At 36.6% G+C, this 24321-nt stretch overlaps 1 protein-coding gene across 3 annotated transcripts; it reads left to right on the top strand.

Annotated features, from left to right (window-relative positions):
* The first annotated feature begins 952 nt into the window (after positions 1–952).
* Positions 953–24321, top strand: alpl (alkaline phosphatase, biomineralization associated). 3 transcript variants are annotated; one of them, XM_027165610.2, is made up of 12 exons: positions 953–1100; positions 13422–13563; positions 15932–16048; positions 17099–17214; positions 17943–18117; positions 19034–19209; positions 20380–20520; positions 20844–20913; positions 21004–21138; positions 21613–21804; positions 21987–22106; positions 22397–24321. In XM_027165610.2, the coding sequence occupies exons 2-12, from the start codon at positions 13476–13478 to the stop codon at positions 22663–22665; spliced, it is 1599 nt and encodes a 532-aa protein (XP_027021411.2). In that variant the 5' UTR covers positions 953–1100; positions 13422–13475; the 3' UTR covers positions 22666–24321. The 3 variants fall into 3 exon arrangements, with proteins under 3 accessions (XP_027021411.2, XP_047666298.1, XP_047666297.1); XM_047810342.1 differs by lacking the exon at positions 953–1100 and adding an exon at positions 2598–2705; XM_047810341.1 differs by lacking the exon at positions 953–1100 and adding an exon at positions 3377–3508.

The following is a 24321-nucleotide window of genomic DNA, read 5'->3' as shown; positions in this document are numbered from 1 at the left end:
TACCACGGTTGTTGATTGGTCGAGTATTTTAGAAACTTCTGATCTACTGGGATTTCCCTCAACAATCTCTAGAATTTACACAGAATGGTTAAAAAAAATAAAGATTTTCAGTGAGTGACAGTTCTGTGGTTGGAAATAGCTATGGTCAGATTGGGTTAAGCTGCCTAGCATTATATGGTTATGCTTTACATCAATGGGGAGCAGAAAAGCATTTCAGCATGCAAGGATTAGAGAAACACACCTTGTATTTTTACAGTCTTCAGACGTCTAGTATGAATGAGTATGTGACTATGATCTACCTAACAGTTTGATGTGTGATCTGAGATGCTCTTCTACTCAACACAGTTGTATTTCCTGTCACCTCAAACCATTTATTATTATTATTATTATTATTATTATTATTATTATTATTATTATAATTGAATTTTTATTTTTATTTTTTCCCTCTTTGATTGATATGTATATATTTTAACTCTGGTTATGTCTGTAGTACTGGTTATGGTTATGTCTGTAGTACTTCCCTACATGCTCCTTTATTCATATATTTTCCCCCAAATCGTACTGGCTGTTATGTATGTTCTGTTGGTCTTTGTATCTGTATTTTGAATCTAATTGTCTGTTTTTCTAATAAAAACTAGAAAAAAAAGGGTTCTATGTCATTCTTGATCTACATCATTCTGGAGACCGTTTAGTTTCGGAAAACGCAAAGAAATTGCAACATGTTCTGAATTGCGCAAACCAGCTCATTTGGCACCAACATTCATGCCACAGTTACAGAGATCACCTCGTTTTGAATATTGAGATCGTGCTTGTTTGACCTGTATTTGCACTGTTCTGTTACCAAACGGCTGGATGATTAGATTACCGGCTTGAATTTGCAGATGTACATGGGTTCCTAATAAACTGCAATGTGAGTGAAAAACAGGAGGTACTTTGATCAGCAGAAGGAGGAGCTCGCGCTTCAGATGCGCCCTCATTATGCATAGCGGATTTTGTCTGTGCGCGCGCTTCACCCGGCATTCCAGCAGCATTCACGCATCACCGGCTGAAACGCACAGTCACAACCGCATGAAAAGTGGAATAACAAGGACCTCGCGAAGGTAGGTGCTCATGCATTCGTACTCACTTCATGTGTATATTTTCTCAAGATACACGAGGATAACTGTGCAGTCTGCATGCCAAGAGAACTTTATGCCTCATTGGACATTTTGTGCAAGACCTGACTGGTGGTGGGAAAAATCAGGAACTTCACTCCGAAATGACTTCCTGAAGGTTGTTTGCAATGCTAATCACCTCCTTTCTAAACCATTTGGGTGCACAGAGTAGGTTCAAGGCACAAACAGCCCTTTGATTGCCGACAATTCAGGATGTTACACTATGCCACTTCATTAGCCTTCGTTACACTATGTCACTTTATTAGCCTGGAACATGTAGTTTGCACAGAAACCAGAACTGTTTACTTCTTTTCCTTTCCATCTAAATGTATATACATTTTAATTTGATTAGCATGCATTGCCTTTTCTGGGGTGATCATTTCCACATACTGTATTATTAACTGTGAAAAATATGAATGTGTGTACAATTAAAATGTATTAACTTTTTTCTCATGCTTGAAAGTGCATTATATGCACATTTCCAGTTAATACACACACTAAGTGTACATTTTTGTGCCCTTATTTTTGAAAATGTATGCATTGTGCTTTTTTATTATAAAAGCCAAAGTTGGTAACACTTACACATGATAAAATGCAGCTGCACCCTTTTCTTCTGTCTTTAGGTTATTTTTGTACATTCCCTACAATGTGCTCACATAGACATGTAATAAACCTGTTGAACATGTATTAGTGCCAAATGCTGAGGAATAAAATTAAATGAAAAAAAAAAACATGCTATAAAAGCACAAGGATGAAAACTTAGAAACTTGAAGGAAGGAATGAGAAAGAGAATATGGACAATTGAAAGAGACAGAACGATACACCATATTTACATAGGCAGACCGAATTCTAGAAAGTACAAGAAACTGTAGTAAAACAAAACTATACCAGAAAACAGAAACCAATGCAGTGAAAAAAACATGAAAAACTGAGCAAGTAATTTAACATGGAGAAAAAAATGTTATAAAAATAAACCATAAAATAATTCTAGATGAACTATGTAACAATTAGAAGTGAGGATCAGAACAGAACAGAGCTAACATGAAATTACAGTATATACAAAGATAAATATCAAAGTCTTAAACTAGACCTACAGGCTATGACATGAATGTGGAATGTGGCATAAGCACAAGATGATGGGTAAAAGCAATTCTTAATTAAAGCCCAAGGGCAAGGTGCTTATATACATAATAATTTATATCCCCGTGACTGTATATAGCTTAGGGATGAAGAGCACTGAACATGAACTGCTAGAGATGGAGATTTTATATAATGATAGTGTTTCCACCCCCCCCCCACCACGCCCATGATACTAATTAATAACTCATCCTACACTCATCAACCTTTGTAAGCTTTTATCTGTTTAAACAAAGAACTTTCCCCTGTGACCTTCAGCACATCATAGATTTAATAGTTATTGTTTGATGGACACATAAGAAGTGTACTGTAGTGTGCATTTATTACCAAGATTTGCACAACACTGTTCAGGCCTCTGACATAACTACAGACTTAACTGCCACTTAGAGAGTCTGCATAGGATTTTATGTATAGGTATGTGTTATTTTTCAGTTTAAATATTTTTTCTGGTACCTCTGATTATATTACAACAACAAAGAAGGCCATCTGCTTCTGTCTGCATAGTCCTACTGTAGTATCTAGTATATTGCAAATACATGATGTACCTAACAAACAATTTACTTTTCTTTGAGTAGTGTATTATGTTCAACATTTAAAATAAAATAGGAAAAAACAATATGAATAATATTATTAATAACAATATATGCACTGTGATAACCCAAGGGTAGTGTGATGTAAAATGTAATAGTTGTTTAAGAGTGTTATGTTCATGGGAAAAAATGGCATCACATATTTGCTATGTATAATTATGCAGGCTGTTGATTGTTGCCTAGCATGGCACAAATCAGGTGTTTCAGAAATCTCTCAATGTTTATTTCTGTCAGGCACTTCAGCGCTTTGGTAAAGGGTGGTGCTTTGTGAGAATCACTTTGTAAGACTGATGAGCTAATACGAATGCCTTAATCGTATTAACCCTAATCCTCCCTTATAATCATCCTTACATGTATACACATACATACTGGTGCTTGATTTGGTTTGTAGTCTGAACAGAGTGGATCTACTCTTTAACCCAAGGAACAAATGGATTGCATACATAACTCATTACATTGTGAATAACCAGTCAGCTGGTACTATGAGTCAAGGAGAAATTTGGGTTGTAGTGACTGCTTTTTTCTCAGGAACCCTTTTCCTCTGCGTGTTTGCACTCCTCTGCTTCTTCACATGCCGTCTAGCATCCAGAGTGATTCCTCTTGGAACACCACTGCATTTCTGAATGGGTAAATTTAGTCCTAGAGCCTTACATTTCTTTTACATGTTCTACAGAATGTGTATCTTCTACCTCAAGGTTAGATGTTTTGTGCATACTGTTTTTTGAGAGAAGCTGGTTTGATTAATATATACAGAATGTTCATATAGACTATAGACAAATCTTTAAGAACATGTTGAAATTCTTTTGTTTTATTTTCTTTCATTTCCTTAAAAACAAGGTGGTATAAAAATGTATTAAATAATGGCACAATAATCAAGTGTTCATATTTGTTTATATACTTCTTAACTGGTTTCTCCAAGTCCTTTTTTCTTTTCTTTTCTTTTCTTTTCTTTAAGCTCCAATAGCTAATCTGACTTAGTTATGTAACTACATGACTGTTACTTTTAATTAATTACTGAATGTGAGGTAACGAGTAATAAAATTTAATAAGCAATAAGCCAAGGACACCTTAAGCCGCCCCCCCCCCCCCCAAATATGACTACAGTGGTGTCTCAAGATAAATGTCATAACAGCAGAGGTGGGAGTAACGGAGTAAAAATACTTAAGTAAATTTTTCTGGTATCAGTACTTTACTCCACTATTTATTTTTCGGACAACTTTTTACTTTTACTCATTACATTTTTACACAAATATCTGTACTTTTTACTTCTTACATTTTCAAAACGGACTCGTTACTTTTAGTATGATTTCTTCTCATTGAGCGCTGTTTCCAGACTATCAACCTATCATTGTGCGGCTTTTCCCCCATGTGACTGGTGTACTGTATTATTTACTGGCTATCAGACATAGACTAAGGATAGCGGAGCTAACAATGAGCAGCACGCCTACAGGGAATGGCTCATGTTAATTCAGAGGGAGTCACCGATGTTAAAATAACTAACAACGAGGACATTCCTGAACACACATGGCCATATATGAGGGAGATGTTTGAAGCGTCAAAAAGGATTCCTGGCGAATGCGTTGCGAATTGTGTCAACCAGGGGCGGTTGAAGCCCTTTTTTAGGGTGGCTTCCGCCCCCTGTCTGTAATCTCAGCCACCCTAAAACTGTTAGGATCATTTTTACTTTCATAAATAAACAATAAAAATTACATTAAAATGCAGGACATGTCGTCGATGGGAAAGTTTTTTTTATATATCAGTTTGATCCAAGAGCGATTTTTTTTAACTTTGCTTTTACACGCGTGTGTTGTTTCAAAAGTGCGTCTTCAGCTGTCTGCTTTATTTGAACAGAAAAGCACAGGTACGCGCAGCGTGCACGCGCAGTCAGAGCTGGAGGCGTTTATCTATAACGTTAATCGGCGGAAAGACGCAAAGACGCAAAAGCAGTGAAATTTCACTATTCTTATTACCAGAGTTGTCATATAATATATAATATAGAACTCTTCTTGTTTTAAATTCTCACTGAGGGCTAAACCCCCTAAAGATGAAATCCTAGAACCGCCCCTGGTGTCAACCCAAAAAACACGAAGTGCTTAATTTAATTAGCATTAATTTTGTCATTTGTAAAACATCACAATAATTTTGAGTTGTTTCAAGGACAGAGCTGGAATCTCCCTACAGTTTGGGATATGGCCTTGGTGATACTCTTGGTATACATTATATTTCCAAAAGTATTGGGTCACCTGACCTTTCCTGCTATATGTGGTTGTTTTCTGATCTCACCCCTACTGAACACCTTTGGGATGAATGTGAACGCTGACTCCACCCTACCTCACCTTCATCAGTGCCTGCCTTTCGTAACACTCTTGTGGCTGATAAACACAAATATCCATCAGCACACTCCAAAATTAAATATACATACACACACACACACACACACACACACACACACGTATATATATATATATATATATATATATATATATATATATATATATATATATATATATATATATATATGTTTAATATATATATATATATAATATGTTTAATATATATAATATATAATATATATAATATGTTTAATATATATATATATATATATATATATATATATATATATATATATATATATATATATATATATATATATATATATATATATATATTAAACATGATATCCAGTTACCAGCATGACATAGTAGTATCAGCGACTTTTTACTTAAGTACATGTCAGAGAACATACTTCATTACTTTAACTTGAGTAAAAGAGTGTAGTCACTACTTCTACTTTTACTGGAATCTTTTAAAAACTGAGTATCTGTACTTCTACTTGAGTAAAGGATGTGTGTACTTTTGCCACCTCTGCATGACAGTAACAGAAACAGTGTCCAATTACACTTCTTACTACACAGCGTGGCGAACAGAAATGGCCATTGAAGTTTACAACACCCAAACACACACGTTCACACTTACCTGCTTATTAATCACACACCTAGACTCAATCACATCTTTGCAACCTTGTAGAACAAACATTCCATTCACTCACTTAATTTGAATATTTGCCCTGTATCTCTCTGTATCAGCTGTTACCAAGTCATTTGTTGTGTGTTAACCTAATTTTGACCATACTGTAGTTTTCTGAACTACATTCAATCAAATCATTAAGTATCTGTACTTCTGTCCATGGCTGAATCCTGACAGAAGACTTTGCCTGAACATAGATCCAGCTGGCATTAATGAATTGTGGCAGGTGCTAGCGGTGCAGGGTCACTTCATCAGAGAACAAGAGTGGCAAAATTCCATTTTGACCAAACAACTCGCACAGGAGAAACATTGTTTCCTTTGATTCAGTTCTCAAAACCAAGTTTCTCCCAGTGGTTGAGCAAGAGCCCAGAATCTGCAGCTGAGCAAATGACTCCATCTCTCACTCCATCAGAGAGTCCTGGCTGTTATCTGTTTCACCATAACTTTGAAAATCCTGTACTCTTAAGAAGGCTTTCTTTCTGTAGTGCTGATATATTCTGGTGCATTGGGAAACTGCATAGATAGTGACCTCACCCAGAAACTCCATTTACTCCAGTCAGTACAATACCCAAGCTCTTGATGGCAGACCAGTCAGTGATGGATTCATCACACAGTACCAGTCACCCTTTATGTTAGTGTACTCCACAAGAAAAGCATCCCCCTTTGCATAAGCATAACCACAACCCTTGTAATCATACCCCAAGAGTACCAATAATGTTGTGAGAAGATACACCCCATGCAACTGCATTAACCCTATATCTGCTCAGGAGACACAAGTTATGGAGGAATACAGTACATTGTATAAGATCTAAAGCAGGGGTACATTTATCCCTCCATTTCACCTACTTATGCTTTATTCTTCTTTGTGGAAAAAAAGATGGTGGACTGGGGCCATACAGAGACCACTGGGGCTTGAATCAATTCACAGATGAGTGGATGACAGCATTTAGCACAACCTCTGGCAACTTAAAATACCTTCAGCAGCCGCAGTCTCAATCAGTAACACACTGAGACAAATGCTGGAGACTTACTTCTGATGTACTTTCCTGAGGAGATGAACCATGGCCAGCATATCGTTATTATAACAACTACTCAAGCATAAGCTCTGCATAAAAGAGGAGAAATGTGAATTTCACAAGCTTTCCTAGGCTACACAATAGGACCAATTGGGGTGCTCATGGTCCGAGACAAAATCTCTTCAGTGAATAAGTGGCCTGTACCAACCAGTGTCAAAGAGCTGTAGCGATTTCTGGGGTTTGCCAGTTACGAAAAGCAGATCATACAGGAATACACTGACTGCATTGTTAAAGCAAGGGGCTAAGAAGCTGCCAACATGCCAACAGCCAGAACACTATGCCCAATCAGGCCTTTGAACTACTGAAGAATGTCTTTACCACGGCTCACATCCTGATACACCCTTACCCCATGAAACCATGAAAGAGATCGATGTGTCTGAAAAGTTATGTCTGTAACCCCTTGATGTCATACTCATCATTAATGTCACTCTGGAGAAGTTGCATAACTGACTTGACTGAGGCCTTCACTCATTCACCATTATAAACAAGAACCTGGAGTACATCAAATATGCAAAACAACTTCAGGCATGTTGGGAAATGGTTTTCTCCAGATTAAAGTTTACTATCATCCTGGATCATGGAACACAAATGCTCACTTTCTGTTACCATGATGTGAGATAACAGAAAATACATCCTAAAAATCATTAGAGTATTCCCATAGAACATTAAGCCATTATTGTTAATGGCTGGTTCCAGCAGAGTTAACATGTGGGGGAACAAGCCCACTAATGCTTGGAACTGACAGCCAAAACAAATAAGATCTGTGCAGATAGAAAACTTAGAGAGATGTCCAGTTCAACCTACGGATGGAAATCACAATCTCTCTCACCCATATCACCATCATACACAAGGTTTCTGCAAAACTACACTTCCCAGTACACAGCTCACCTACTTCACTGCCTGTGAACTCTCTCATGTTCACGCTCACCCTGTTATTTATCACACATACTCAATTACACCACAGCACACTCACAGTATATACAGGACATTCTGTTCTGCACTACAAAGTGAAAACTTGTAAAACTGTTACATGCAGCAGTTGATACCAAATTGTTGTTCATTGTGTGCCATCCTGGGTTTGATCTTTACACTCTTGGGTCTGTTAATATTTTCCAGATTTTCCCCGAAACTGTTTATGCTGTTTCTACATTGCCTGTTTATCTACTACGATTTTGGATCGCAGCTTTGTTTTGTTTGCTACAATTTAAAAAAGAATTAAGTACCTGCACCTTTTTCCATGGCTGTATTCTTTGTGTGTGAGGGTAAGGGAGGAGGCAAATAGTCTCCACTTAATCAGCTTTGTCATCCTTATTAACCTTCTCAGAGAACTGGCAGTCATACCCATTAAAGTGGCCTTTACTAACGGGCCTTTCCATAGAAGGGTTTTCTCTCACCTTTACAAAAATGAAATGTTAACTGAGAACCGAATAATTTTCTGAAAGGCAAAAAAATGTTTGAGGGACAATACATTGCCTTCTCAGGCTTTATAGATCCCCTCTCCTACAAGGGCTTTACTTTAATGATTATGAAGTTTATGCAACAAATCATGCATTTGTAAAAAAAAATGTAAAAAGAAACATCCCTTCCAGCGTACCAAAGCTCTTGTTAAGCTATTGTGTTCTCTTGTGTAAAGATCAGATGAAACCACAGATTGCAAACAAAACCAGGTGTTCAGTGTTTAGTTCTTGTTTACTGTTTCTTTATATGTCCTGTTTTTAGTCTAGCTGCTAATATTTGCAGATTGTATTCATGCAATCCTAAGCCTTTTTTTCAAATTTCCATATCTAGTATTTCCTAGTATTCTCTAGTGTTTTGGCCCTCACCTGTTTTCCTGTGTTTTAAATTATTGATTATATTTCTCTAATGCTGTCTGTTTCTGTTTTCACCTAAAGTTAGAATGATGAATAGAGTTACACTGATGAATTACTGTGTGTGCTTCACTTTATGCCAGGTGTTTTATGTCTATGTCGGTGATAAGTTAGGCTCCATTTGTGTCTCATTAATTTTTTTTTCAGGCCCATCATCTACTACATCACATTCCTGCTTAAAGCTTTTATTGAACAATCACCATATGCTCTGGCTTTTCCCCCTGTGCTATTGGCTTGATGGGTATTAATTTAAACCTCGTCTGCCTAAAGTCTGGGAGTCACTGCCTTTTCTATCTTTGTACTATTGCAACTGTGACTTGTGTGTGGTTTTCTTCTGTGTATGATCCTCTACTTATATAGGTTATAGATCTTGTTTGAGCCTAGCCTTTTGTGTTTGACTGTGCACAAAACTGGTTCTAAACGTGTAGCTTTAGCACATGTATCATGCCCACACTCTTACAGGTTATTTTCACTTTCCTCAGTTGATTCTGCCTTTGAGCATTTTATTATGTATGCTGTAGGTTCACTTTCGGACACAGATTGAAATAATCTGCTCAGTCATTTATTTATTTATTTTTTTGTTACTTACTAACCTTGATGTGTCCTGCTACTAGGTAACCTGAAGCCATACTACTGTGTAGCACTTGTTAAGTCTCAGAGCACTTGTTAAGTTTTGTACCACAATTGATTTCTCATAATACATCCAGTCTGAATTATTCCAAATGGTTATGACACAATTGAAAGTATCTTTTGCTTTACACCTGAGTCCCAATGTGCATTAGAAAGTTTCCATCAGACGTTAAAATCTATGCTTTGGATCTATTTTTTAAGTCAAGTAAAAGATAGAGATGTTGGGATACTACAGCTATACCTAGCTTAATTAGTTTTTGGCCACTCTATTTGTGGTCCTTTAAAGGTGTTACAAGAAAGAATTTTCTCTTTGAAGCTCTATGAAAGCTCCAGTGTAATGGATTATGTAAGTGTCAGCCCATGCAACACACTTCTGGGTTCGCAAAGAGTTGGTGGTCATTTTAGGGGAAGCACTTCTAGGGCAGCCAACATTTTATGTCATCCTGCACTGTATAAGCTCGCTGTGAACATGCTGTTCTTCACAAGATGTTTGGTATGTGCTCCTGATTAGTCATCTTTATTCTGTAACATAACTGAATCTTCTGAAGGGTTACTGGCAAGTTCCACTTTCAGTACACCAGTATACAGTCATGGCTTTTGGTCAAGAAATGCCCCAGCTACATTTCAGTGACTAATGTTTCAGGTCCTAGGTAATGTGGATAATTGTGAAGACTACTTTGATGATGTAGTTGTTTTTATAGATACGTGGGATAGCCAGGTTTGTGCTTTAAACAGTGTTTTCTCATCCCCAGGCAGCCTTACTCACGTTAAACCTGGCAAAATGTGAGCTTGGTCAGTAAAAACTTCTTGTGCTGTTCACTTATATGGTCTTCTAGCTGCAAAGGTGCATTTGAGTCTGTAAACTTTTTGATGTGCTCATGCTACTCCTGATTTAAAGAAAGCCTTCAAACTTTAAAGGTGCCCTTCCACACAAAACCGTTTTTACTTGTATTTTTTGATGTGTTAGGTCCATATGTGTTTGTGTTGTGTCGGGAATGTGAAAATGAACTGCTACCTCCCCTGTCAGCTCTAGCTACTGAAAGAAATAAGCGGAGAAATCAGGTCAGTTAGAAAAGCTGCTCAGTGTGACGTAGAAATGATGGAGCTCATTACTATTCATGAGCTCTTCCACTTGAGACCGCGCCCACAGAATTAGTGTAGCTCAGTGAGTTTCCTATACAGCAAGGATGGCTGAACGTCAACGGTCAGGTTTTATTAGGCTAATACACTGGTATAAATTCGGCTGCTTATGTAAGGGATAATTGTAAATTGGTAATACTAGGGGTATTGTCCGCGGGTATTTGCGAGGCAACGTCTTAGCTGACTTTCACCTTCGATGGAATTCTATTGCAATTATTGAACGGATCTCTCGAAGACTGATATGAAAGATGTGAATTAAAAGCACAAGATCCGTTGCCATTCACTGTGGTTATTATATAGCCTAATTATATAGATTTAACAAACATCAGAAGGCCCATTCATGTGAATGAAACTTTATGCAGCAGCGCTCTGAAGAAAATGCAGGCATCACCCTTTTTGTCATCTACACACATTTGGCCACTAGCCAATGGTGTAATGGTTTAAAAGTGAAAATGTCAGAAGACAATTGCCACGAATACATTTTATTACGTTTCAAAATGCTTGATGGTTTACTTAAATAGTTAAATTACCATCCATATACATCCATGACAAAACGAGCTGGTTGTGGTTCTTCTGGTGCTTCTGTCTCCACTTCAGATTCAGGTTTATATACAGGTATATATGGCAATATACCTGAAGAAGCCATTCTGCCACAATTCCAGGTGATTGTAAACAAAGCTCCTCTAGCCTAGGCTACTTATTGCGCTGGGTGAATGAATAGTCATGCTCTCATATCCTAGCGGTTAGCCAATCAGAGCCAAGCAGCATATCTCATTGACCGGCGCAAATCGAGCTGAGTCTCCCTGTAGGCTTTCTATACCACACTAAAATGGCTTGAAACAAGGTAACCAAGGCATTTTTTCCACACAAAAAAATGTTACAGAGTCCATGGTAAACTTCAGACATTACCACAAAAGTAATGAAATACGTGTGGCAGGGCATCTTTAAGTAGATGCTATTTGTACTGGTACTGGTGCTGTCCTAATTCAAGAGGACATTCATGGCATTGATCCTGTTAGCCTCTTTTCACATAGGTTTGAACTTTGCTTTATGCCAGGTGTTTTATGTCTATGTTGGTGGTGAGGGGGATGTCTTTTGTGTCTGTTTCCGTCTTTTTCCAGGCCTATCCTTAACTACATTACATTCCTGCTCACTGCTATTTTTGGACAATCACCTCATGCTCCACCTTCTCCACATGCTTTAGGAAGGATGGGTCTTTCTTGCGTTTTTTTAACCTTGTCAGCCTATCGTCCACTATTTGCTGTCTTTTCAGTCTTTGCACTTTTGCAAACTGCAACTTGTGTGTGGTTTTCTTCTGTATATGATCTTCTTTTTGTTATAGACCTTGTTTGAGCCTAGAAACATTTTTATATGCAAAAAGGTATCTGGGAGAGTTGGTAGGATGGCTGCTTCATGGGCAGACCACTAGAAAGACTTTGATAACAGTAATATTTGTGTTTGTTGATTAACAGATGTTGAATGACTAATTGTATCTAACTATTGCAGTGTACCCTCACAGGCAGCATCAGATGTCCCAAAGCTGCAGTTTAGCTGTGGCTTTTATTATTTCTCATAACTTGGATGGTCTAATAGTCAGACTGAATTTAAGGTGAATAAAATTTGCCTGGCTGAACAGCTATTTCACTGAAGGGTGTGGCTTATTATGTGGCTCATGAAAGATACGTTTGTTTCTGGTTGTGGTACATACATGCACACTTTTACCTGTAAACTGGACATGAAAGTAGTGATTTCTTTGGTCAAAAAATATTATACATTTTGGTTACTTTTGGATACTGAGGTTTGGGTTAGATTTAGCAATAATATAGTATCAAATAACTGCATTAATATCTGTCAGTGGAAGGTCTGTTCACCATATAAATGTGTGTGTGTGTGTGTGTGTGTGTGTGTGTGTGTGTGTGTGTGTGTGTGTGTGTGTGTGTGTGTGCGTGAGAGAGAGAGAGAGAGAGAGAGAGAGAGAGAGAGAGAGAGAGAGAGTTCAATTAATGAGCTTTGTCGAGCTCATTACTTTTCCCAGCAGTGCCACTCAATCTCATTATATTTAACCTTGACTTAAGGGTCTTTCAAAAAGGGCATCCTTTCACTATGTAAAGATGACTTTTCACATCATTTTGTCTATTTTTTTGAAAGTCGGAAATAATAGAAAATAGTGCTTCCTAGAATGTATGAATTTTCTCCTTACTAGAGATTTTTATTAAACAATATTGCCACCAAATTTCAGAAAATGATTGTGTGCTGATCAGAAAAATGATGTTCACTTATAATGTAGTCTCGACCTAAGTTCTGTTCAGAGGTTGCATGTGAACTACACATACAGGGTGTCATTTTTCATAAAACAGAATCATGTCTTAATCACATGCAAATCTAAACCTGAATACATTATATTTTTGCATGATATTAACTCAAGTGAGGAGCATAATTAAGTCCAGCACCACTGTCTGACTAGATAAATAGATACTAGATAGCATGCAAATTATAAACGTGTTCATCCCCTCCTTTAAAACCTCTCTGTGTCAATTTTCACTGTATATTTCAAGCCCAAGCTTCAGGTTTTTGGGAGTTTACTGCCTTCTTGACCTTTAATTAAACAAGATAACTATATTACAATAAAGATCTATATCATGCTCTTTTCAGGAGAGAGATTTTGAAGCCTTTGCAGTGATATTTAGAATATTCATATGGTTTTATAAATTATTACATAAATGCACATCAGCAGGTTTTAGGATAATTATTTCATTAGGAGGATTTCAGCACGCATTTAAATGTCTTATATTTGTTTAGGAGAAGACTAGAAAACCTTTCTTGTCGGCTGTGAAATGCAACAGACACCAGGAAATGATGTACAAAGAGAACACGATTAAGGCTGTCACACTCATCTTGTCTTGCCTGCTATGGCAAACCCATGGGAAGCCTCTGTTTCCTGGTAAGCAACACTCTTTTTTTATACCTTGGGTGCTTTAATGTGTGCAGAGTTTAGAGTTTGAATTGATCGCTGGTGCAGGTTGTGTCGGTAGGCGAGAACACAGCAGTTACACTCAGGTGCAGATCAAAATGAATCATCTGAACAAAGTGGTTTCAGTCCTGTTCCAAGTGAACTGTAGAGTAGTATGTTTGCAATGGGAAAGTTATTTCATCATGAATCTAACTTGCAGGAAGTGAGCCAGATATATCATATATTTGGTTTGTGGGCTGTATTTCTGTGCAGATCTGAGGCAAAGGAGAAAGCTGTAGTGCTGCGTAAGGGATGTGCACCAGGGATGAAAATGTTCTAAACTAGTTATTTGTTTGGTTGATTTGCAAAAGGTCTTTTTTCCCCCATAACATTTCTGACCAATGAATGAAAAAGATCTGTTTTTAGACCTGCATATATCTGTTTTTTTTTTTTTTTTTATTTTTTTATTTTTTAACAATTTCAAGTTTGAAACCAACTCAAATAAAATGAACGCAGAAAACAAGTGTACTTGATTTGCGAGGAAATGTTTCAAATCTACTACAGGAAAAACAAACAGCATTTTACAGTATTTTCCGCACCATAAGGCGCACCGGATTATAAGGCGCAGTCTCAATTACGGGGTCTATTTCTGTACTTAACCCATACATAAGGCGCACCGTATTATAAGGCGCATGCTAAAACATACGGTCTACAAAAAAGGTAACGGAAACAAAACAGTGAGTTTAGTTGAACTTTATTCTACTATATAACAACACACATTATTTATTAATCAATCTTCTCCCACAAATCCATCAAAGTCCTCATCTACTGTGTCTTCTTAACTTGGCGCAGTACATTTTCTTGCTTCCTCCACTTCCGAACCATAGATTACATTGATGTTGAATACTTTCAGCTGCTCTATTCCCATTTACAACCGTGTAACTGATAGCCTGTAGTTTGTATTGTGCCTCACAAGCATGTGATTTTTAGCATAATGAGAGCGCATAATGGTTAGGAAGAAACAAATGATGTTTGGCAACATACCGGTAGTATACCTACCGGAGGCGTGGCGAAGGTAAGCGTACGTACTGTACGTATTACGTAATGTTCTCTGATTGGTTTATCGCTGCCAGCGTATGTAGTGTATGTATTACGTCCCTGTGTCAGAGGTAAATGGTCCGACAGTCAATCAAGCGGAGCGCTTACAAAAGTCGCACAACATTTTTACAGATTGTGGAACTCAGTGCACACATAAGGCGCACCGGGTTATTAGGCGCACGGGCGATTTTTGAGAAAATTTAAGGCTTTTAGGTGCGTCTTATAGTGCGGAAAATGTTTCTGTTTCAAAGCAATCTGCTAAACTGAGCCTCAATGCATTTATTTTAGACATTTGGACTGATAAGAAAAAGGAACAAATATATAGCGAATGCAATCAGACTTATTCTAATCGGTTATTTAGCACTTGATCCTGGTTCTCTGTGTTTAGATGAGTTCTAGTATTTAAAAACACTTGGAATAATTTTCTTAAAAAATTCCTCAACCACATTTCTGACCAATTAAGCCCTTCAGCTAATGTTGTTTGCTTTTTGATTTATATATTTAATTACTTTGATAATTAACTCTGAAATAGATATACTGCATAATAATGACTTTACAGCATGTGGTTTTTTTTAGCACAGTGGAATCTTTTATCTAAATTAAAAAAATAACAAGAATATGTAAAAGAATCATTGTAAAAAAAAGTGATTTTGCCATTTCTCAGGCTACATAATAGAACCTATAATAATAATAATAATAATAATAATAATAATAATAATAATAATAATAATAATAATAATACATAACATTAGATTTTTTTTGTAGCTTATAACATTGCCATTAGGTGAAGGTTATAAGCTACAGGTAGCCATTAGGTACTAAATAAGTTTTGCTTGCTTGGCATCGCTCCAAAAAAATAAATGGACTCTGCAGTCTAAAGCCACATTACTTCACAGTATGAGTGTCAACACAAACCTTTACCCTGCCATCATGTGCTGATTAATGTTTATGCATGTTATTCACTGATATGAGGCAGAAGTTCCCTGCAGCAGCCAAAGAGATTATTATTCCTGTGGCTATGTCATTTTCCTACTGGATTCACCATTGATACAGTACTTTACTGGTTATGTCATGTCTTGTCTTGAAAAATGGTATATGTGTCAGAATGATTCGTTTGTAAATTATATTTTGTTTGTAGACAGAACCTTGGTATGTCTTATGTACCTTAAAATGTGAGAAAAGTTGTGATTATGTTTTTCCTGCTAAAATTGCAGGCATCTTGTTTTTCACACATTGCAGTGTGTTTATTAATGCTCTGCAGAACAGGAGAAGGATCCCCAATATTGGAACTCATGGGCACAGCGTACTCTGGCAAAGGCTCTGGAGGTAGAGAGCAATACAAACATTGCCAAGAATCTTATTCTTTTCCTGGGAGATGGTGAGTTGAATTAGTGGCCATGTCAATCAGTATGTTGCATATCATTTATTTTTGTATTTTTTAACACTAGAAATTTATTTTTGGATACAGTTCTCTTCTAAAACTTGTTTTGCATTTATGTATGAAAAATTACTACAAAAATGGAGCAGGGTGGCTTAGTGGTTAGCATGGTTGCCTTACACCTCCTGTTCTACGGCTGGGGGTTTGATTCCCTTTCTATGACCCGTGTCTGCAGAGTTTGCAAGTCCAAACACATGCATTGTAGGTTAATTGGCATGCATAAATAGTTTCTAGTTTGTGAATGGGTGTTTGAGTGTGTGTACAATTGTACCGTGCATTGGGCTGGCAAAATATTCAAGATGTCCTGTTTTGTGGCCCGAGTCAACCTGGGACAGGCTCCAGGGTGCCTGCAACCCTAGCCTATTGCAAATGTTCTGTCAGATTGTATTGTGTTTTCTAATATGTTTCATTAATATGAAAATATTTTGTAATATTAAATACTTTATTTAGTATTCTTTTTCTCAAATATAAAAACTGTGTAGCTTACAAATCAGAAAGCATGAGGGTCAATTTATTTATTGTCTACACATTAGTCTTTCTATGCTTACATTTTTGTGACTGAAAAAATACATAACATTTATGAATTCATCTTTGGAATTATACTTTTCCATCATATATTTTTTATAATACCGAATAATAGTCCTATATATGACATTTTACTTATTTTAATGTAAGATGGTCCATAGACAAGATAATGCAAATAAAAAGTATATTCCAGTGTGACTCATTGAATCAGTTTGAATACGTTCTACATCTTCAAAAAAAACTCCAAACTGGTTGTTTGTTGAAGCTAAGATTTATTATTCTTATAATTTATTATGCTTCACTAATAGACATAGTTCAGAGGTTTGTAGTAGGATGTAAAATGTCAGGATTTGGACATCCTGACTGTGTTCTGTCTTTTTTTTTTGTCTGCCAAATGATTGTAAGTAACCTATAGTCATCTACAGATACAGTGAGTCACAGGGAAAACTAATGCTCTTTGTCTAGGTATGGGTGTACCTACAGTGACAGCAGCCAGGATCTTGAAAGGACAGTTGAATGGTGACTATGGAGAGGAGGGTCAGCTGGAGATGGACAAGTTCCCCTATGTGGCCCTTTCTAAGGTTTGGCACCACACACCTCTTTATCCCATCGTTGCTTTCCTTTGTGCTCCTAATCTGTATTGTTACATAATGGCTCTTGTTGGCCAATAAGTGTGCACTGATGTCTGAATAAACATGAGGTAATGTCCATGTTATTAAAATACAGCAGATGAAAACAACTGAATAGCACAGTGAGGATGTTTCTTTCAGAAATCCCAAACACACAGGGTCATTATGAAGTCTAACTGTTAATCAGTATGTCTGAGCTGCCTGGGTAAATAATAAGGATGTGTTCAGTCTGTAAATACCATATAGTTTCCAGTCATATATTGTCAGCATGAAGCACTTAACCTAAGATCCAAAAGTGCACAAATATTTTTTTTTAAACAGTTGTTAACTTACACGGATTGAACTACCAATGTTCTAGCTTATGATTATAGGCAATAAAATAAAGTCCTTAAAAATGTTAGATATCCTGGTATGCATTGAGTTTGATATTAATTTACCATAAAATCAATATTCTACTCTTAAATTTTAAACAATTTGCAGATTAATTTCAGTATTTTTCAGTATTTTGATATACAGCAATGTTTACAGTGTACATAACACAATAATGAGATATCAGACAAGTATTAAAGGAAAAATTATTTATTATATCTGATTTAATTATTTATTTGAATAACAGCTTGCTCTGGTATTAGCCCAACATTTTTGCCATTAAGCTATATTTCACAAGCCTTTTTCTGTAGACCTACAACACGAACGCTCAGGTGGCAGACAGTGCTGGCACGGCCACGGCATACCTGTGTGGAGTGAAGGCCAACGAGGGCACGGTGGGTGTGAGTGCGGCAGCTGTGAGGGGCCACTGTAACACAACGCAGGGTAACGAGGTCACTTCCATCCTTAAATGGGCCAAAGATGCAGGTGTGTGCCAGCAAAAAATTCAACACTTTCCTGAAGGCAAATAAAAGGAACAGAAAAGAGAGTCTAGTAGTCATAGATGCATATGCAGCAGCAGCAGTAGCTCACAACTATAGATTTATTTAACAGAAAAATATTAATAATGTCCTAGTCTTTATAACATGATGTTGAGAGATTATCACACTTGGGATAACTCCATTAAAAAGCTGACAAGATTTAGTCATTCAGTGTCAGCACGTTTTGTGTGGTTTTAGATTAATAAAACCACAGAAAGGACATATAACTAGCCCAAGAATGAGCCATTGGAAAGGAGAGACATCAGTTTCCTTATTTCTTAGACTTTACATGGGAAATAAATATACATACGTCTATTTCTGATACACAGACAATATCCACTTTATAACCCAACCTTCCCTCTTCTTGTCATTGCAATATACAGTATATTACAATTAATGGTTTTATACATCATTGACATGATTAAGCTACCTTTAAATTAGAAACATATTTAATTTAAATATTTGCTGCAAACAAAATCTTGGCTTAGTCTTGAAATCCAAATCCAGATCTATTTTATATAAGTATCAAAGTTACGCACAAATTGTATTGCTATCCTATCAAATTATTTACACATCAGTTTAAAAATATAAAGCCATTTAAATCAATGCACTGATACAAATCATCAGTTTGTTAGATAGACAAATACACCATAGTTAGACACATACAATATATTAGTACAATATATGGCAAAAAATCAAGAAAATATTGTTTAGAGATTAGGAAAAGTTAAAGTTTCATTTGAGGATTCCATTTCATTTGTTACAATTTATTCTCGAATCATTAGTTCAGTTTTTAATAAATGCATAAACCAAATACAGAACCTGTGGTCATACTCGTGCACTCTGTTGTTTGTGCTCATCAGGGAAATCTGTGGGCATCGTAACAACAACACGAGTGACCCATGCCACCCCTAGTGCAGCGTATGCACACTGTGTGGAACGTGACTGGTATTCAGATGGAGAAATGCCTGCTGAGGCAGTGCAGGAGGGCTGTAAGGACCTCAGCAGACAACTCATGGAGAACATTCCCAATATTAATGTATTAACCCATGCACTCTTTGTTTCACTTGATAAATGGTTTGTGTGGTTAGTCATTTACAGTTAATAATGGACCCAAATACTTTGTTACTGTACTTACTGTAAGTAGAAATGTCACGTATCTGTACTTTACTTCGCTATTTAAATTTATGTCAACTTTCACTTTTACTCCACTACATTTCCTAGATAAAATGTATACTTTTACTCCATTATATTTCCACTAAGCATCTCCGTTACTCGTTACTACAAAATAAAATCAGCAGAAATGTGTGCGACTGCAATAAGGGAGGTTTGGCGAATCACTGCTGCTACATTGCATTACGCAGCTCCGCACGCTCTACGGAGAAGCACAGGTACGCGCAGCGTGCACGCGCAGTCAGAGCTGGAGGCGTTTATCTATAGCGTTAATCGGCTGAAAGCTGCAAAGACGGCAACCAAAAGCAGGGAAATGTCACTATTCTTATTACCAGAGTTGCTAGCACAAACAAAATATTAATGCAATATCAATACTGAATAAAAATAACATTTATTGATTTGGTCTTTGTCTTATGAATATTTTTATTAATGACTGCATTCATTGGACACAGTGTTAGTAGAGAATGAACACACACATGAACAGATTTGATTCAAGACTGGCATCATTACATCATGCATAAAATTTTGGTGTCCACTTTTGCCATTTAATAATACCATAACTTTTGGCTTACTATGTAGTCATATAATATATAACATAAAACTCTTCTTGTTTTAAATTCTCACTGAGGGCTAAAACCCCTAAAGATGAAAACCTAGAACCGCCCCTGGTCTTATACCTACCGAAAATCACTGACATTTTACTTTTTACTTTGACTTCAAATACTTAAGTACATTAAATATCAGAAAATGACTTTTGATACTTAAGTACAGTAAATATCAGATACTTTAAGACTTTTACTTGAGTAATATTCTAAAAGGTGACTTTCACTTCTACCGAAGTCTTTTTCTAGTACGATACTTGTACTTTTACTCAAGTATTGCTTTCTAGTACTTTATAGAACACTGGTCATTTACAGATTTCTGTATACTGTATATTGGGTATTGAACGGTAGGATTATGAAGTATATTTGGAAAGGTTCCTTTCTAGTTTTTGCTCTTTAGTTTTTGATTCTTGCCTTTGTGTTTGGGTGGACAGGTAATCATGGGTGGTGGACGAAAGTACATGCTGCCTAAAAACATGTCGGATGTGGAATACCCTGGTGAAAAGAAGCACAGTGGGACGCGCAAAGATGGCCGGAATCTGATTCAGGAATGGATTGACAGAATGAAGGACAAGGTGAGAGCAACATTTAAGAAAAAAAATATCTGTTTTTCTTCTATTAAAACACGTTTCTGCTTTTGAATTTCTTCTACCATTGATGATGCTTTGCAAGATATTTACACTCTTTGTACTAGTCATGGTTCACTGACTGTCTGGTATGTGATCTGAAGAGCTTTGGTTCTGTCGAGCTGTCTTGTTTGTATATCACATGAACAGCACATTTTCCAGAGGAATTACAACTGTCATTTAGCCACAAATCTTGCTGAATAATAATAATAAGCTGAAGGTTTATTCTACATGTAACATAAAAGGAAATAACTTTTTTGCTCGTTTCACAGAGGGGTTACTATGTTTGGAACAAAAGGGATCTTCTTTCAGTAAATCCCTCTTCTGTTGAATATCTACTGGGTGAGTTTTTCACTTGCATGCTTTATCCAGAGTATTTAACAATGTTTAGGTGTTAAACATGTCCTTCTCTTTCTCGTATCAATGATTTAGGACTGTTTGAGCCAGGAGACTTGGCTTATGACTTGGAGAGGAACATCAGCACTGATCCTTCCCTCACCGAGATGGTGGATGTGGCTATAAAGATCCTCAGGAAAAACCCTAAGGGTTTTTATTTGCTAGTAGAAGGTGAAAGAGTCATGGACCTTTAAGTGACCACATTGGTTTCACAATGTTTATATTTAAAGTAAGGTAGTAGAGTATAACAGGAAGATACCATGAAATGAGTATACCATGAATTGAATACGGTAGTAGAGATGATTAATATATGTAACTCCAATTTTAACATATCAATGTTTAAGCATTTTAAGGTAACTGCTGTCCTGACTATATTCAGGCAGTCTCTTATCTAGATTGTTTATTGTCTATATAATGTCTTTAATAAAACCTATTTATTGTAAATAAATACAATCTGAGCCTGTTCTTATGAATATTAAGTGAATTTCAATGGTTTCAGGTTATCTATGTGGCCATTTTGCCATGTGGGATTTTGCAGATTTTATGTTGAAGAGTAATTTGAACTATGCACATAATTCTAATGCTATAGGCTGGCTATAGTGCTAATGCTGTAGTGCTGTAACTTGTAACTCTGCCTCGCTGCAGGTGGGAGAATTGATCATGGACACCATGAAGGCAAAGCCAAACAGGCCCTGTATGAGGCTGTAGAAATGGACCGTGCCATTGGTCGAGCGGATCTCCTCACCAGCACCCATGACACCCTAACTGTTATTACTGCTGATCACTCACATGTGTTCAACTTTGGAGGCTACACACCACGAGGAAACTCCATCTTCGGTTAGTGTTTGACTAGAATAACGTACTCAATGTTGTTTAAAGTGTCATTCAGACTTCCAACACTCTCTCTCTCTCTCTCTCTCTCTCTCTCTCTCTCTCTCTCTCTCTCTCTCTCTCTCTCTCTCTCTCTCTCTCTCTCTCTGTGTGTGTGTGTGTGTGTGCGCGCATGTGTGTGTGTGCAGGACTGGCACCTATGGTGAGTGATGTTGATCAAAAGCCCTTCACAGCCATTTTGTATGGGAATGGTCCTGGGTTCAAGCTCATCAATGGTTCCAGGGTCAACGTCTCCACTGTAGATTATCGTAAGTCATTAAATTGCTCTGCTAAATGCTTGAACCTTTAAAAGTGATGCTTCTTTCTTAGTTTTCAGTAGAAATGGTCTGTGTGTGTTATGACCTTATTATAATTCTTGTCAGAGCTCTTTAACTTGTCTTTTTGTTGAAGGACATATTGGAAATACCAAAATCTGCAATGATGCATGACATGAAATTTCTTCCTTTCTTTGTCTTTCTGCACTATTTTAAAATTATTGTAAACCTTAAAATGGTATATTATGCACCAATATCCCTCTTTGCTTCTTTCATTCCCTCAGAGGAAAACAACTATCAAGCACAGGCAGCTGTTCCGTTACGCATGGAAACACATGGAGGTGAAGATGTTGCCATTTTCTCCAAAGGGCCTATGGCACACCTGCTTCATGGAGTGCAAGAGCAGAACTACATTCCCCATGTCATGGCTTATGCAGGCTGCATTGGCCTGAACAAAAACCATTGCTCCTCAGGCAGCAGCTCTGCTCCTTCAGCCACAACAGTCCCTGTCACACTAGCTCTACTCATCGTAATCTCTTGGTTATTGTGCTGAAATCATTGCTTTTGCCAACATACTTTCAGACTTACTTATAGACTTTATTATCTGACATCATGTACTGTAAGGATGAATTTTATATATATATTTTAAAAAAAGGTTTTCACTTTTAAAAGATCTTTGTACCACATTTTACACATTGGGATCACTGCTTATATTGACGAGAATAAAACAAATAACAAAGTGATATAAAGATGAAGGACTAGTAGAAGTTGATAACATGAACATAGAAATATGCTTCCTTTTATATTTTCTTGGCTTAATGCACTGTCAAACCCTAGAAAAAATAAGCTGTTTTAATTATTGTTTTTAAATATTACTTACAATTTTATATCGACTGGATAATATCTTAATTCTGATGTTCTAGATGGTATTTTCAAGCTGCAGAGGTATAGATACTTGTCAATTCTATTTAGTTTAAAAATATAATGCTTAATTATTTATTAGGATCATAAAAGAAATCTACCAAGACTGTGATGGAGCTATACACACAATGTGCTGGCATGTCTGCAGAAAACAATCTTAGATTTGAAATGTCATTATCCTCCCTATGATTGTGGGTGGTCATATATAAATCATATAACCCTCACCATGGTTTATGACCTTCAAATTTGCTAAATGTCCTATAAGACTCAGAGCTGAAGTGTTGACATTAATACTTGTCAGAAATGTATTTTTTTTTCAATTGCATCTCAAATTGCATTCACAGTTTCTACGATTTTTAGTTTTTCTGACAATATGAAGATGACATCTGTTATCAGGTTTGGTCAGCGACTGTTTACTAACAATATTCTTGTTGATGTAATACTTTAACAATAGTCAGTGTGCATTCAAACCTTTTCATATAGCACCCCAGTGTCTGGTGTCAGCTGTGCTGGTGATGGAAGTGTTCAAACACAGAATAAAGAGTGTGCTGGTGTGCCATGAAGAAGAGAAGTTTGTGAATCCATCCTGTATTCTCAAAATACAAAATGTCAAAAAATGATTGATATTTAAAAGAAATATTATTACTTTATTGTATCGATGTTAATGTGCATTTAACATATAGAATATTACCCACGCCTCGATGCCCAATGACGTCTGAGATAGGCACAGGCTCCCCATGACCCGAGAAGTTCGGAAAAGCGGTAGAAAATGAATGAATGAATGAAACTTGATGCCCACATAAATGTTTTTTAAACATCATTCTAGGTGGTGTAAAATCTTTGCACTGTATAATTACAATTCCCAGATGTTAAAGTATACCAGACTGTTCCATGTTGTTTTATTTGGAGTATTCTGTGGAGACTTCTTCATGAGTGGAATGAAATATTTTGCATAAAGGTTAGATAGCTTAGTTAGATTGATTAGATAGCTCTCCCTTACCTTTTTCAGCAAATATAAAACGTGTAAATTTCTCCTACATTCAAAACATTGCCTTTTTCATTTTTGATAATTTTTCCCAGTTACTTGAGCTGCTGTGAAATGAGCTGTGTAAACATTGCCTATGTTGATAGAGGGAATTTTATTAATGTATTCTTTATTACAACAATAGGTACAACTGAACAATCACAATTCAGATTTGCCACAGACTTGAAGATACTGGTTTGTTTGTGAAGTGATTTACAATTGTTCAAATAAATGAAGGCAGAATTGGCCAAATGTTTCACTACA

Source organism: Tachysurus fulvidraco, chromosome 2 (genome assembly GCF_022655615.1).
Source record: "Tachysurus fulvidraco isolate hzauxx_2018 chromosome 2, HZAU_PFXX_2.0, whole genome shotgun sequence".
Classification (NCBI taxonomy): domain Eukaryota; kingdom Metazoa; phylum Chordata; class Actinopteri; order Siluriformes; family Bagridae; genus Tachysurus; species Tachysurus fulvidraco.
This window is presented reverse-complemented; position numbering and strand designations above follow the sequence as displayed.

Excerpts from the sequence above, each read along its gene's own strand:
- alpl (XM_027165610.2), top strand. The coding sequence starts at position 13,476 with ATGATGTACAAAGAGAACACGATTAAGGCTGTCACACTCATCTTGTCT. Across the intron at positions 16,049-17,098 it reads TATTCTTTTCCTGGGAGATG|GTATGGGTGTACCTACAGTG; the intron begins GTGAGTTGAATT and ends CTCTTTGTCTAG. Across the intron at positions 21,139-21,612 it reads TTTTTATTTGCTAGTAGAAG|GTGGGAGAATTGATCATGGA; the intron begins GTGAAAGAGTCA and ends GCCTCGCTGCAG.